This window comes from Balaenoptera borealis (assembly GCF_965194805.1).
Source record: "Balaenoptera borealis genome assembly, chromosome: 7".
Taxonomy (NCBI): Eukaryota; Metazoa; Chordata; class Mammalia; order Artiodactyla; family Balaenopteridae; genus Balaenoptera; species Balaenoptera borealis.
Window position 1 is genome coordinate 83,471,725 of NC_138864.1, and position 16,723 is coordinate 83,488,447.

The window sequence follows — 16,723 nt, forward strand, 5'->3', positions numbered from 1 at the left end:
CAGTAACCAGCATTTTACAAAAGTGAAATGGAATAGACTAGAAACTGGAGTGCATCCCACGTAGCATGGGTATGATCTCATAAAACTTTGTTCAGTTCTATACATGTATACTGATTTGGATGAAGCAGCACTTTTAATTTTTGAAGAACTGGTAGGGTAGAATAAAGAAGCTACAAATTTTAAATGAAGTCAGAACTGTTTGGCTGACAATAAAACACAGTGACAGCTTAATGTGGATTCCTGTTTGGAGAGAGACAGAGGAGAGAGGAAAGAGGGCCAAGGAAAGAACATAGCAGGCCAGTTTCATAACTCCAGAATCCTCGAGGTGAAAGAAACAAAAAGTCCCACCCAGAGAGGAAATAGAAGGGGCATCTACCACAGGGGAAATGTCAAGGAAGATAAGGTCATGTGCGACCTTCAGGAAACCATTACTGAAGCTGGAATATTCATTCACTCCTTTATTCATTCATTCATTCATTCACAGATCACTTATTGTACCGTCACAGGTCCCAGGCACTGTGTTAGATGCTGGGGGTACAGATGTGAGGCCTGTCATGGACAGTGTTGTTTAATGACAGCCAGAAGATCAATAATAATACAATCGTGCTGTGAAGATCAGTGCTGTGAAGGGATTATTAACACAGCACTGAGTGGGAATACTGAAGTTAGCCTGTGACGATGGGGTTAAGAGTGGGGTGACAGGGGAGATCCATATGGAGAGGGCATTTAATCAAGATGATGACCACATCTTTTTTTTTTTTTAATCTTTTTGAATTAGTGTTTTTATTTTCTTTGGATAACCACATTTTAACATGATGTTCTATTTTGAAACTAATCAGTTGTGCTAGATGGTGTTTCTAGATACACAATTTAAAGCAGAAGGAATTTAGCTGATCCACACGGACACAAAAAATGTTTCTTTACGATATTTTGATGGCTTAATACCAGGAACTGACACTTGAAATTTTTCATGTAACTTTGTTTATTGTAAAATGTTTTACTAAGATTTCATATCTAGCTTAGATATTTGATAGCCTGACAATTGTTCGTGTGTGTGGCAAAGACATGCTTGCTATGTGCTTGCCAAAATTTTTTCCTTCTCTTCCTGGGCACACACACAAAACCGCATTTTCTGACCCCTTTGCAGGTAGGTTAGCCTATGTGACTGATTTCTGCCAACATGGATAGTGGGCAGAGGGATGCAAACCCTTCCAGGCTTGGCCAAAACTTCTTCCAATATCTGCCCCTTTTCTTTGGCCAGCCAGGTGCACAGGATCTAGTGACGGACTCTGTGAGGGGCCCAGGGGCCTGCTTAGCACTAGATAAGAGCCTGGGTCCCTGAGTCACCCCTTGGAGAAGAGACACCCAGGATTGCCACTTAAGTGGGGAACTGTTCAGAGGGAGATGAGAGGGTGTACCAAGTGAACTTGTAACGTGCTTTCATTTCATCAAGACCCTGAGGTTGAGGGGCTTGTTTCCACTGCGTGGCTTAGCCTGCCCTGACTAAGATGCCGTCCCTGGCACATAAAACACATATTTATGAGCTGAATGAATGATCATTACAACTCCAATTTTTATCCTCTGTATCCAATGTTCAGCCTGTAAATGGCCTTCTCACTACTCATTTATTCAACAAATACTTACCGAGAGGTTACTGTTTGTCAAGCACTGCAACGGTGAGCCAAAAAACCACACTTTCCATGCCCTCATGGAACTTACAGTCTTGTGAGGAACAGACATCAATAATCAAACAAATGTAAAATTCCAACTGTTTTGAGTGGTGTGAATGCTGGAAACCTGGCACTGTAAGGGGATTTTTTTTCCTAGATAGGAATAAATGAATAAATGTTGAGTGCTTTTCAGGTGTAATTAATGTCTGGGTAAAAATCACTTAAAAATATAGGTTTGGATGTGATGAAGCAAAGTATAACTAAATCTGGATATGAGTAAGAGTCACAGAGTTAAATCTTTCCATTGAATAGTTTTTTTTTTTTAACATTTTTTTTTTGTTTGTTTGCTTTTAATTACACTATACTAGGTGTGCTTTATTTATTTTATTTATGGCTGTGTTGGATCTTCGTTTCTGTGCGAGGGCTTTCTCTAGTTGCGGCAAGCGGGGGCCACTCTTCATCGCGGCGCGCGGGCCTCTCACTATCGCGGCCTCTCTTGTTGCGGAGCACAGGCTCCAGATGCGCAGGCTCAGTAATTGTGGCTCACGGGCCCATTTGCTCCGTGGCATGTGGGATCCTCCCAGACCAGGGCTCGAACCCGTGTCCCCTGCATTGGCAGGCAGATTCTCAACCACTGCGCCACCAGGGAAGCCCCATTGAATAGTTTTAACTAATAAATGGGGTTTGTTCCATATTATAGTTATCTAAACTTTTAAAATGCATAATGTATAAATGATGTATAAAATTTTATACATGATAAAGTATATAATGATGAGTATGAAACTCTTTATCAGTTGTTAGCTCAGAGACTTGCAAAAGTCTTTTACTCCTTTTTAAAAATCATAGTTTATTACTTTTCTCTATTAACAGTAAGTTCTTGCCATATTGGTGACAAATTCCTGCTGAACCATAGTTCTGCACCCAAGGCCTCATTCAATAAAAGTTAAATAGGATCAAATCACTAGATGCCTTCTTAAATGAGAGCTTGTCATTCTGGTAACACTTTGGCGTTTCAAACTTTTCTTTGCTTACCAAGTAAACGTTGGTTTCAGTAAGCTCATACCCAAGATGAAAGAATGTTAGATTTGAATTGAGTAGCTTTGTTTGTGTGTGTGTGTGTATACATATATACACACACATAACACATCAATATCTATACATATATCCTTCACTTCTGTTTAAAATCTTGATTCTCATACCTCAAAGAGTGATAAAAATCATTACAAAGCTTGATAAAAATGATTACATAAATGACTCATTACAAATATGGAAAAACGATAAAGTATTTACATCTGCATTTTGTACAAAAAACACCAGTTGCAATTATTTTCATATAGAGGACACTTTTAGGCATTTTAAAAATGGGAGGGTCAGAGCAGGCTGTCCACTGGGTATCCAGACCATGCTTTGCTACCAAGACACCACATTACAGTTACGAATGGAGTGAGAATTTTATTAATTGCCATTTTAGAGAAATTACAGGATTTTAAAGCAGCAGGTACCCTCGAGATTTGATACCAAGATCCCAGGTAAGGAAACTAAAGTTCAAAAAGGTAAAATAATTTGCTTATTACACGTAACTTAGTTTTGGTCCCAGACCTAGACCCCAGGTCTCCCGAATCGGGTGCTTTCTCTGCGCCACAGTTATTGCCCTACAACTGAAGATCAGGCTGGATTATCCTTAGTTCTATCAACTCCGTGCTTTCTCCACACTCAGAGTGTTTAAATGGGATAGATCTAATTCAGATCAAGTTGGCCTCTGCCTCCTCGGTTCTTTCTTTTGTTTTCAGTCTTTTATCATCAGCATTGGTGAGCTTCTGTTTTATTTAAACGACACACTCGGAGTAACACCAAGGAGGAAGTTGCCACCCACCCAAACTAAATGACTCGGGACACAGGACCGAGCCATTCCCAGCCCCAAGCTGGAAAAAGGTGAAGTAGACCCACGGTCAGGTCCGGCGTCCGAGGGCCACGTGCGGCAGGAGGGGCCGCCTTCTGGTTGGCGCTCTGAGGGGTTCGGTCCCTCCAATCGGCGTAGGCCCTGCGCTGGAGAGGGGGCGCGCTCCCTGCATGAGGGGGCGGGGCCAGCGACCTGTCCATCACCGATTCCGCGGCTGGCGGCACCTACCACACCAAGGCACCTAGGCGAGACAAGGCCGAAGCGGGAAGGCCGCGGCTGGGGGAGGCGGGGCCAGGCTGGCGGGAGCCAATCCGCTGGGCGGCGCCAGGGGGCGGGGTCACCGCGCGCGACCCAAACACTCGGGCCCTGGCGCATCCCGGAGCAGCGCAGCTTCTCCGCCTTCCGGTGAGAGGGCTGCAGAACCTCCTCCCCTCCTGGGCACCCCTACCTTCGTGGCCCACCTCCCCCCCCACCCCCGCCCCTCCTTCACCGGGGGAGCGCGGTGACGGTTGCCGGGAAGCACGCGCCGCCCCTCCCTCCCCTCCTGCGTCCTCCCCTCACACGCCACCCGTTTTTCCTCCTTCTCCGTTACTAACAGCTGGGTGGCTGGGGGAGGAGGGAAGGTGGCCTCGGCTGAGTCTGGGCGGGCGCCTCCCACTCACCCGCGAGCCGCCGTGGGAGCAGGAGGATGGCGGCGGTAGCGGCGGCCGCCCGGGAGGAGGCGGTGCCGAGGCTCCCGGCGCAGAGCGCGGCGGCGGCAGAGAGCGGCAGCGTCCCGTCGCGGCGCAGCAGAACCGAAAGCAGCGGCAGCCGCGCAGCCACCTGAGCCGCCCCTCCCGCCGGAGCCAGCGAGCGGCGCCCACGGGAGCCGATACTTTCTTGCTCTCCGCCTCTCCTCGTCTCCCGCGCCCCCTGTCAGGCAGCAGGTCTCGCCCGCCAACCCCGAGAAGAGCGCGCCGGGCGCAGACCGCCCCTCGGGGCGCCGGGCTGCGGCCCTGGACGTGCGGGCTTCTGTGTGCGCCGGCCTCGGCGCCTCGACCCTGCCCTCTTGCTCACGCGCTCGCTCCCCCCCTCCCGGCGCTCCGGGCGCTACGCGCGGGCCCGGCCCGGGACAGGGCGGACATGGGCGCCAAGCAGAGCGGCCCGGCCGCTGCTAACGGCCGCACCCGCGCGTACTCGGGCTCGGATTTACCTTCCAGCAGCAGCGGAGGGGCCAACGGGACCGCGGGCGGCGGGGCGCGAGCCGCGGCCGCCGGGAGGTTTCCGGCTCAGGTGCCCGGCGCGCACCAGCCCAGCGCCTCCGGTGGCGCCGCGGCGGCCTCGGCGGCCCCGCGCAGCCGCTCCCTCGGCGGGGCCGTGGGGACCGTGGCGTCGGGGGCCCGCGCGGCGCAGTCTACCTTCAGCATCCCCAACAGCAGCAGCGGCCCGTACGGCTCCCAGGACTCGGTTCACAGCAGTCCCGAGGACGGCGGCGGCGGCGGCGGCAGGGACCGGCCGGCGGGCGGGGGTCCCGGCGGGCCACGCCTGGTGATCGGCTCCTTACCAGCTCACCTCTCGCCGCACATGTTTGGAGGTATGGCCCCTTCCCTCCTTGGCTCCCGCGGGCGGCACGTGGGCCGCGGCTGCGCTTATTTTTACCCTTCTCCTTTTCTCCTTCAGCTTGGGCGCCGGGGGTTCGCCGCGCTGCCGGGCCGGGTCACCCCTCTTGAGGGGGGGAGTGGGGGGAGAGAGATCGCCTCTTAACCCCTGCAGCGCTGCTGCCGCGCGACCCTTGCGTTTGGTTTTTTTTTTAACACAGCGTGCACCGTCACCTCTTCGCGGCTCCTTAGTCCAGAAGGACCTTGTTTGCCCCCCGGAGGTGAAGGGAGCAAATACTGTTTTAAAAACAAACCGACGCAACACCCTGGTGCTTGTGGGTTTTAGTAGCAGGAAGTCAGGAGGAGACCCGTTGCTAAATGTAGTTCTATCTGGTGACTCGAGTGGTGAGCAGTTTTTAAAGGCCAAAAGTCAGAGTCTGAAATGAACAGATGAGTATTTGAAGAAGAAGGGAGTTATCGCCTTTGGAGTGACTGTTAATATATAAAACTGTAATTCTTATGTCTGTAAATAGTCCCACCTATTGCGTACACTTTAATTGGATGAATGTGTTAATGAAAAGTATATTTTTAACCCCAGTAAACTGCTACTTTAGATAATGGTTAATGTGAGTCCTGCTTAATTTGGACAGAGCATTAAAAAATTGAAAACAGTTTCTTAAGAAGATAAACTAATTATCATAACTCTGCCTACAAGATGCAGTAAAAAAGCCCTAGGTGCTTTTGAAAAGCCATGTTACTAGAGTTCAGGGAAAGACACTGAAAAATGGAAATTTTAGTAGTTAAACGATATGTGTTTATGTAGAAACAGAGGGGTAAGGGTGCCCCTGATCTGAGGAAAACAAATTCTACCTCTTCAATTATGTTTTATGCTTATGAACTTTTTGTCAAAACGGTTAAGGATAAATGAATTAAGACACCCTCCCTTCCCAGTTCATGAAAAGAAGTAGAAGTTAACTCTGGTTAGAGATGCAGACTATAGAAGATAAACGTTTCCATATCATTGCGTTATGCATCATGATATTACCTACATTCACAGTTGAGCACAGATGAATAGTGAAAACACCATCATTTCCATTTCTGTACCGCTTTTACTCATGTGCTTATAAATGTGGGAAATTTGAGTAGGTGGTTGGTAAAGTGGAATATTCAATAATGTAATTTATCTGCTCTGTTCTGTACTATCAGCATTACCTTTAGCATAAATTAAAAATGGGAATGACATGTCTAGTTTTTTCCATCTTCTTAATACTGGTTTGTGTATTCAAAATATAGAACAACTCTCTAGTCACCTTACTTTAATTACTTGTTATAAAATGATTTCTGCCATGTAACTAAAAATATTGACTTTTCCTAAGATTGGCCCTTAAAAAAGACTTTTGTTTTGAGAGAAAGAACTAGTGCTGACCATACTGTGATTTGTGATTCATAATTAACACAGCTGAAGGTACTGTAGTCACCACATCGAAGAATAACAAAAGACAGTTTCTTGAGAATGGCAGATTAGTGCAAGAATAAAGGCTAATAAGCTGGTTTTTAAAAAATGATTATCTTTTTAAGATTAAAATTTGCATTTAGCAGTTATGTATATTTAGAAGCTTGCTGAAGAAGAGGGAATAGGAAAAGGTTTGTTAAATTAGTAGTTTTTATCTCTTTGGTATACTGATGGAGTGTCTTCAGTTTTTTTATAGGGCTGATAATTTCTTTTAACAGTATTTGTATGGGTTTATTTTCTTAAATATGTTCCATTCAGAGCAGGGGCAAATAGTTGACACCTGTGCTATTAATTCATAGTAAAAGAGCAAATGAAGACCTAGTTGCTGAAAGTTGGAGAAGTAACGCGTTTATCTTTTTTCTTATCTAAATTCCTAGATTTGTGCACTTAGTCCTTTTAGTATTTTGGGGGTTAGGATGACTGGGGCCTAGTGGAAGCACAGTGACACTGAGAACTGTGGCAGCCTTTCTTAACCAAGTCTCTGTAGAGAATGGAGCCCTAATGTCTTAAGGCATCTATTGTATGCAATTAATTAACTTTTTTCTCCTGTGCATTTAGAATGTTTCTAGTTATGTATCTTTCTTAGGAAATTTAAGAAAACAGTCATTCAGATAACCTTGTGTTTGGTAATTCAGATGAGCAACCCCAGTTGAGAAAGTTTGGAAGAGGATGACAAATTACTTGTTCTTATTAAATGATGGGAACAGATCAAAGTGCCAGTACCTTAAATCCTAGTTAAGACGGGAAGATGGAATACACTTAGGTGAAAAAGCATCTTTCTAGCGGCATTTGCTTTAATGAGATTTTTACCTGTATTTCAGTGGATGGGCTCATTAGGGAAACTTAATAGAAGCATGTCTGTCATCATCCTGAGATTTAGGGAACCAGGTGATGAATCTTATTATTTTAAAACCTAGGCTTTATTATCCTCCGTGTTGAGTTAATTTTTTAGTATCTATTATTGTGTTAATGTGTTTATTAAGTTACAAATTGTACAGATGTTTGGGCATTATAAAGGAACTCCATCTGAAAATTGAGAAAAGGAATATTTCTGAATTAGTGGAAAGTTATTTCTGTAAGTTTATAAAACTTATTTTAATTGATGTTTGTATTGTTACTGTCTCCTAATAGGGACGTATGGTGCTAATAAGATTCAAAATTATCTTTCCTTTATAGGGTGTCATGTAATTTATAGAAAAGGAAAACCTAAACAATACCGCTTTCTAAAAAAAAAAATTTAGAAGTCTGACAAGTTGAATTGTTACTAGTTCTGTCATAATGAATTACCAAATTAAATGAGGTTTTCTTTGTTGGTTTATGTTTTTCTCTCTTTGGGACATGTATTTTGGCTATATTCACTCTTATTTAGTTCCCTCTAGAGAACCAGAAGAGAGGTGCTTAATTCACATATTTCAGTTTACAGAGATTTCCTAGAACTTCTTAGAACTGAATTATTGTATATCAGAATATGATTATAAAACATGTAGGAGTTTTTAGGTCAAGTAGGTTTTTCTTCTTTTTGTTATTCTTTCCAGAGTGCTGAGTTTAATACTATTACAGTGAACAAAAGCCTTTTCTTGTTTATCACGTTTGTTCTAAAACAGGTCTTTAAGGGAATGGTCTAATATTTAAAAGACTTGGTGGTATCTTAGGATTTTTTTGGCTCTATTGTGTGTCTACATTTTTTCCACTATCAAGTTGCTAATGTTCATAAAATCAGTTATATGGGTGGTAAAATAGTGTTTAATGATCCAGCGAGGATGGCAGAGGTAAATTGGACTCTAAAATTATACCAGTCAATGGAGTTCATTTCTAGAGAAACCATGTGGGCTTCTCTTACATCCATGAGTTTGGAAGTGAAAAGGTAAAATGAATTCATCTAGACAATTTATTGATGGCACTGGGTTGCTTTTGGCCTCCTCCTAATTGATTGGCTTGAGTATCTTTGGGTGTGTTGTGTCTGTGAGTATTTCAGTCATCTGATTGTAATTCAGGTGCCTCCTGTTGCTTGGGAAACATGCTTCCTTTTATTGAAGGAGTTTAGGTTATCACTTAAAACAATATGTTAAATAAAATTTGTACTTCTGGCAGACTTATTTCTCTTACTCTTCAAGATGGATGTGGGTTTTAAGGTGTTAGATTATCTCCATTAATTAACTGTATTGAACTGTACTCAGTCACTACTTCTTACTAGTATCTAGTGCCAAAATGTTTGAACTGGGGATATTGTGATTAATCTACTTTCTAGTCCTGAATGTTCTTTTATTCAATTGAAGGCTTTTATGGGGTGGTTGAAGAGAAATGTCTGCTGCTTCTTAAGAAAAATGACTCTTCTAACCACTATCCCATCACCAACACCCCCCCAACCCCCCCAAAAAAAAGCAGCCCACAAGAACTCTGGTGGTTAATGTTTCTCACTTGTAATCTCACATAATCTTTAAACACTCTAGGGAGATACCTTGTGTTGTATGCTTTGTTATGCTAAGGTGTGGACTCTGCCACAGATGTCTTTGCTTTGGGAGTATTTTGAGTTTTCTTGACTGCAAGGTGAAAGGTGTGCCAGAGGGAGGAGTGGTTTGTGTTGCACTGGGCATCATCTGATATGAGAGCTGCCTGACCTGAGTACTTTTGATGCCTTGCTGTCCGCGTAGCCAGAAAGAGCTCCGTTGTTTTACTAACAGGTAGTGTCTACAGCAAGTCCTCCAGCTGCCTCCAATTTGATTGCTTTGCCTGGCAACAAGTAAGTAGGTTCTTATTTATTTTCTGGTTGCCAGTACCACTAATTAGATACCAGGTTTTTTCAGTTTATTATTTATCTTGTTTTTGTAAGAATTGCCTTAATGTTATACTTACTGTATATACTGGGTATATGTACAACCAGGTATTTTAGCAAATGAGTTAAAAAAGAAGTATAGGAACTGCTTTTTGTAGCAGTTCTGCTTTCAAGCTCCCTCCCTCAGGTTGTTGGCAGAATTCATTTCATCATGGTTGTTAAGCTCTTGCCAACTTGCTTCTTCAAAGGCAGCAAAAGAGAGACTAGCAAGATGGGCTGGTGCTACAGTCTTATGTAAATATGTACATGTAATCACACACAGCCCATCGCCTTTGCTGCATTCCATTGGTTATAAACAAGTCACAGGTCCTGCTCATACTCAAGGGGGAGGGAATGACAGAAAGGTGTAAATATCAGGAGGCAGGGATCAAGTGTGGCCACACTGATTATAGACTTAGGTTGACCAGCTAAACATACAGTTGTTCTAACCGTATTTTTGAACTCATTATGTATTTACTTTGAAGAAGTTGTAATATTGTAGGTGCTAAGGGTTGTTTTAGTAAACATGAATTGAGCCCCTTCTAGGGGCTGGGCATTGTAGTTGTCAGGGGTACAAACATGGGGCTTCTTGCTGTTCTTGCTCAGCTCTCAGTTGAATTTGAGATGATTATACACTTGTAACAGGTGCTATAATAAATAGGACTGTTAACCAAATACTTTGTTGAGGTATCAATACTAGGGCACTCTAAGAATACCTCACAGAGGAAGATAACATTTGAACTGTGTTTTGAAGGATTTAGAAGTTTTCTGCAGGGAGGACAGTAGAGACTAAAGAAGAATCCACAAAAGCCTTGGCTTTGATGGGGAATCTTGAAAAGTTGTGTGTCTGGATTGTAGGGTGCAAGGAGGAATGATGGATGAGAACATGAAGCTAGAAGAATAGCCTTGAACCAGTTGTTGAAGGATTTTACAGTGCTACAAGTTTGTTTTACTTAACCAAGTTTTAAAGCAGGGTGGTATCATGATCAGGCCGGAGGCACCATTACAATCATAGTTTATATGATGGCAGCCTTCAAAGCTGTATACAATTGCCCTGATCATGATTAAATTGCTTGTTAGGAGCGGGAGAGTGGTACCAGGAAGCTAAGCTAGGACTCTATTAGAATATAATTGGTGGAAGATGCCTAAATTGAAATCATGGTATAGGCGAGGAAGAGGATTTGATTGAGATTTCTAAGATACAACTGATAGAATTGAGAACGGGGCTGTGTAGTGTTGTCATTAACCAATATTAAAAATAAAGAAGAAAAGAACAAGTTTTAGGAAATGATAATGAGTCCTTTTAGGCTTGTTAAATTTTGAGGATTTCCATCTAGAAGCATCTTTTAAACAATTGGAACTATAAGTCTCTAATTTAGGACATTACAAAAAATTGACAAGTTGTCAGTTTACAGATTATAAGTGAAGCTGAACAGTGGTTAAGATACTGAGGGATGGATATAAATCGAGGAGCAAGCATGGAATCCTGGGGAGCAAGAATTTTAAGATACAGGCAGAGTAGGAGGCCAACGATTACAATTAAAGCACAAGGAAAAGTTGTTTAAAATGTTTTTTATTAAAATAATATGTGTTCATTAGAGAAAAGTAAAATGTGGAAAATACAGAAAGGCACATATAAGCAATTGCAAATCATTTGTAATATTACCACGAGAAATAACCAGAATAAAATGTTGATGTCTGTTTTTTTCCATATATATGTCTTAGATAGAAAATTTGAAAGTCATTCTAGTATATTCTTTTGATTTTAAACCTTTCTGATGTTCTAATAAAAGATTTTAAAGCTACAGATTTCCCTCCAGGAATTGGCTTTAGCTGAATGCCACAAATTTTGAAGCATTTTGTTAACATTCCCTTAAAAATATTTTCTAATTTCCCTTTTGATTTCTTCTTTGATCCATGGGTTACATATTCCTTGATAAAATGCTCTTTCTACTTCATTAGTTTCTTCTATCATGTTTTTTTTTTTTTACAGCATTATTTTTAATGACTGCCTGCTACTCCAGAATTCATTCAATAAATATTTAATGAAGACCTACTTTGCCTTGTCCTGAGGATATAGAAGTGAAGAAAGCTCCCTGCTTTCATGGGCCTTATATTCTACTTGGGGGAGACAGTAAACAAACAAGTAAAATATATAGTGTGTCAGAGGGCGTAGAATGTGATGGAGAAAATGGAGTGGAAAGGTAGATGGAGATTGTGGGGTGGAGATTTGTCTCTATTTTAAATACGGTTTTAGGGATAACCTCTCTGATAAGGTGACATTCAAGCAGAGACTTAGGGAGTAAGCCATGAAGGATCTCTAGGGGAGAAGCAAACCCAGGCAGAAGAACAGTAGCTAGAAAGGCGCAAAGGTGTGATTGTAATGAATGTACCTGGTGTGTTCTGGGGACAGCTATGAAACCAGTGTAGTTGGAGTGCAGAGGGTGGTAGAAGATGAGAGGAGTGGGGTAGGGCAGTCTCATGAAATGCCTCATAACCATTGACCTGGTTTTTAGAGTTTCGTTTTAGAGAGAGATGGGGAAGCATTAGAGAGTTTTTTTGAGAAGATTGACGTAACCTGACTTAGGCTCTTAAAGGATTGCTCTGGCCGCTGTGTGGGAGTAGACCCTAGAGACCAAGAGTCAAGCAAAGATGCAGAAACTCTTGGCAAGAGATAACAGTGGCTTGGACAGGGTGGCAGCACTGGCGTTCGTGAAGAGTTGCCAGACTCTAGATATCCGGTTCTTTGAAGATGGAGCCAACTGGATTAGATGTAGAGGAGTGAAGGATTAGCCAACCCTTGAACAATGGGGGGGTTAGGGGTGCAGGTGCTTTGGGCAGTCCATTTTCATTTGTACCCCCCCTCTGAAATCGCCATTCCTCCACATCCACGGTTAGGTGTGTGTGGGGGGGTCAACCAACTGCAGATGGTGTACTGCAGTATTTACTATATTGAGGAAAGTCCATGGATAATTTGACTCCCACAGTTCAAACTTGTGTTGTTCAGTGGTCAACTGCAGTTTGTTTGCAGTTTGGTGGTACTATTAAACATACTTTTGCTGTCAAAATCCTGGCATGCAAATTTTTATATTTCTCCAGTTCTTAGAAATTTATCAGAGACAAGGAATCATTAGAACCAAAGATATGCATTTGTTCAAGGCATTTGATCTTTATTGCTGAAATTGCCCTTTAGAAGGGGCAACTTCTTCAAGCAAGGTATAATTTTTAGGACTATCCATATCTTTTTTTTTTCTCCGCGTGAAAACTCAAATGAGGTTTTTGGTGCTTAACAAGTGCATATTGGTAGGTGCATTTCGAGTAATAGCTGTCAGAATCATTATTTTATTCAGTGTGTGCGTGCTCCCTCTCTCTTTTTTTTTTTTTTTTTTACAATACAGAAATTTAGTATATCAAAAAATAAGTACGTTGTGTCATTTGAATTTAATAAATTCTGACCATTAGGAATTTAATAAATTCCTAATTTTTGTTTGAATTGTGATTAGTCCATGATAGTTCATTAATTTATCCTATTTGTATACATGTGAGCTGAGAAAAAGAACAAAGAAGCCATATATATCTCTGTGTGTGTGTGTGTGTGTGTGTGTATATGTATGTATATATATATATATATATGTGTATATATATATATATATATATATATATATATATATATATATATATATAAATAAATGGGTTGTTACATGTAATTTGTTTGAAAGAGCCAGGTCTTGGTTTGAACAATAAATGTTACTATTTTTATTATTGATTTTTATTTCATTAGTTGTTTTATCTTTTAGTTTCTTTCTCATTTTGTAGTTAATTTTATTTTCTCCTAGCTTCTTAGTTCATTTATTTATTTTTTTAAATAATAAAAGCATTTAAGGCTATGATTACTCTTCAGTACGTATAGTTACTTCCCACAGCTTTAGACATTTAGTATTTTCATTGTCATTAAGTATACTTCTTTCATTTTAAATCAGCTCTATTGAGGAATAATTTTATTAACTACATTTAGATTTTTTTCTTTAACCTTGGAGTTATTTTAAAGTGTAGCTGTGGTAAAGTTTTAGGTGGTAAATTTACTGTTGTTGTTCTTGCTACCCTTTTGTTATTTCTAGTGTCAACTAGGAAAGCAGCTGTGCACACCACTATATCACCAATGCTGCACAGCTCTAGTATTAACTAGGAATATTACATTGTAGTCAGAGAATCTGAACTTTTTCAACTGCACATGATAGATATACAATGCAAAATAGCGTTAAATGGAAAAACAATATATTGTCTCAAATTATTAGAAAGGATCCTAAAATAGCCCACAGAATCAGAGGAACAAGTTCGGGAACCAGGGTCTGTGGAGCTGAAATTGAGCAATTCTCTGTGTGTGCGTGCACATCCACACCCTGGTTTCCTTTTGCTTGTTACCTAGTTTTATCCTCTTGTATTGATTATTAGGCCTTCTTCAAGCTGATGGCCTGAAGGCTCACCCTTACTTCCATCCACATGTTATCTGAGTGGCCTGAAGGGTATATTTCCCTCCAGCTCCAGCAGAAGGACTCTGATTTGACTTCTGTGCCTATCCATAAATCAGTCACCGAAGTGAAGGAGATGGAATGCTCTCTCTGTATGTGCAGGCAGTATTCTGTTATTATGGGGAAGAGTTTGGGTTTTCAAGTCAGGCTGCCTGGATTAAGTCCATCCATGGTGTGTGATCTTAAGCAAGTTATTTAATCCCTCCTTACCTTAGCTTTTTCATCTCTAAAATCAGGATAAAAATCTTCTTTTGTGGTATTGTGAGGCTTAAAGTAATCTGTATAAGGTATGTTATATCATTATTTTAAACTAACATTTGAACCTCCATCAAAAATGAAAACATTCAAGACTCACATCCCTCTTCTCATTCTCACCCTCTTCTGGAAGACCATGTCCTTTATTCTTCTCAACTTCTCAGATTTTGCAAAAAAAATCCAAAATTTTAGTTTTAGTTTTTCTGTATGTCTGTTTCCATGAATCTCCCCTGAATGTTTGAATTAAGTTTTACAGTGCATTTACTGTGTTAGTCAGACGGTAAAAACTTTGTAAATATTCAGTGTTCTTCAGATACATTTTGTATTTGATAACAAGGCTAATGATCACCAAAATTATTGTTTATTTACATCATATATAAAAACTTATTTCTCCAGAGAGAAGCGTTATGTTTTTATTTGTGTAAAGTAGGTATATGTAAACTGAATTTTTGAGACAAAGAAAATAGGTATAATGTGGACTATACAAATGGGGACAATCATAAAGTTGTCTTAGAAATAAGATTCTGCTGTGCTTAATAATAGCTCTTTTTTTCATAACCATTTGACTGTGCTACAAAACATTCTTAATCAGTCTGAATATGTTTAGTGGGTGGTTGGAGATGGTTGGGGGAGATGGTTGGTGAGAAGTTAAGGCAGGTCAGTCCTTTTGTTAAGGGTATGCTACTTCTCCAGGGAAGTATCTGAGAAACTTAGCATTTTTATATTGTATGATTTACTGCATCTCAGTCAACCTGGTTGACACGGCATTTGATAAAGCAATATACTGCTTTGCTGGTGTTTTGACACGCTCTGGTCTGAGATCTCTAAGGTCTTGATTTGGAATTTTTCAGATTTCCTGTCTATTATAACATGTCTTCAAAAAGTACATCTGGTCACCTTGAAATCTCAGTTCCTTAGTAACTCCCATGTTTCACTCTTTCTACCATCTTGCCACTTAAAGAGTTCTTCAGGGGAATGTCGTTAGTTTCCTTAAGAAAAAACATAAATGAAGAATATTTAATATTATAGACCACTTTTAGTGTCTTTTTAAATATAGAACTAATACTATTACTTTTATGTAGTAATTTATGGATTTGGAAAGTGACTTCACAAGCACTAACTCATTTGCGTCTCATAAGAAGTGTGTAGGGTAGGTAATTTCCTTGGTTATTTGGAGATGTGAATCAGAAGTTAGATGAACTACCTGCATTTGTTGTATTTTAAATGTTACTTATTCTGTACCTTAGTTGTAAAGTGTAATTAACTTCTACTAATTCAGCATCCTGTTCACAGTTGGCTGCTTTTCTTTTCCTGTACAATTAAAAAAATTTTTTGTTTAGTTTTGCATGTAGTCGCCAAACCCTCCCTCAGTTGTATATTTACATTTGTTCATAAGCTATGTATTCTGTGAATTTCATGTTCTTGTTAAATCTCTTCTGGGGCCTTCTGACCAACCCCATTCTGAATTAGTTATTGGGCAAGGTCTCTGTTCATTATCATTCTGGGAGTTTCATTTTTCTCTCAGGTTAAATCTCCTAGTTCCTTGGTCTCATGTCTTTTCTTTCTTCATGTACTACACTGTTTTTAGTAGAACACACTCTTCTGTGTCTTACTGAGAAAGAATGTGTGTAAAGTAAAAGACATTGAGACTTCAGTGTCTGAAAGAAAATATTTTATTTCTGCCCTCACTCTTGACTGACAGTTTGACTTGATATAGAATTCTAGGTTGGAAATTATTTTTCCTCAGAATTTAAAATTTTTAAATTTGCTCTGTTGTTTTCTGGCTTCTGGTGTTGCTGTTGAGCACACCCATGTCATTCTGGTTTTTGATCCTTTGTGTGAAACATCTCCTCCCCCTACCCCCCACCCCCCACCCCAAGCATTTCAGATCTTCTTTAGCCCTAGGGTTATAAAATTTCATTATTGTATATCTTAAGATACGTTTGTGTTCATCCATTGCACTGCATACTAGCAGGCCCTTTCAATCTGCTAACTCTTGTCTTTCATTTTGGGTAATTTTTAGAAAATTATTTCTGTGATTTTGTCTTCTTCCAATTTCTTTTCTCATTATTTCAGTGTTGGACACTTAGAGTGATCTTTTTTTTTTTTTTAATAAATTTATTTATTTATTTATGGCTGTGTTGGGTCTTTGTTGCGGTGCATGGACTTCTCATTGCGGTGGCTTCTCTTGTTGCAGAGCACGGGCTCTATCTAGGCACATGGGCTTCAGTAATTGTGGCATATGGGCTCAGTAGTTGTGCCTCACGGGCTCTAGAGCGCAGGCTCAGTAGTTGTGGCGCACGGGCTTAGTTGCTCTGTGGCATGTGGGATCTTCCCGGACCAGGGATCAAACGCGTGCCCCCTGAATTGGCAGGCGGATTCTTAACCACTGCGCCACCAGGGAAGCCCTAGAGTGATCTTTTGCTTTATCTTTTCTCTCTCTCTTTTTAAAAAAAATCTCTTTCGA

General features: G+C 40.9%; 1 protein-coding gene and 1 long non-coding RNA gene across 3 annotated transcripts in view; one reads left to right on the forward strand and one right to left on the reverse strand.

Annotated features, from left to right (window-relative positions):
* Window positions 1-3,096: 3,096 nt before the first annotated feature.
* On the reverse strand, window positions 3,097-4,893 carry LOC309631551. Its single transcript, XR_014246350.1, has 2 exons — window positions 4,763-4,893; window positions 3,097-3,811 (listed from the first exon to the last, which is right to left on the reverse strand). It is a non-coding gene; the product is annotated as an uncharacterized lncRNA (long non-coding RNA).
* The window catches only part of ZNRF2 (zinc and ring finger 2), a 92,838-nt gene continuing 79,932 nt past the window's right edge, over window positions 3,818-16,723 (forward strand). For both annotated transcript variants that reach the window (XM_082398022.1, XM_082398023.1), the window contains exon 1: window positions 3,818-5,143. In XM_082398022.1, coding sequence (XP_082254148.1) covers window positions 4,693-5,143 — 451 coding nt within the window. In that variant the 5' untranslated portion in view covers window positions 3,818-4,692. The remainder of the gene's footprint in view (window positions 5,144-16,723) is intronic.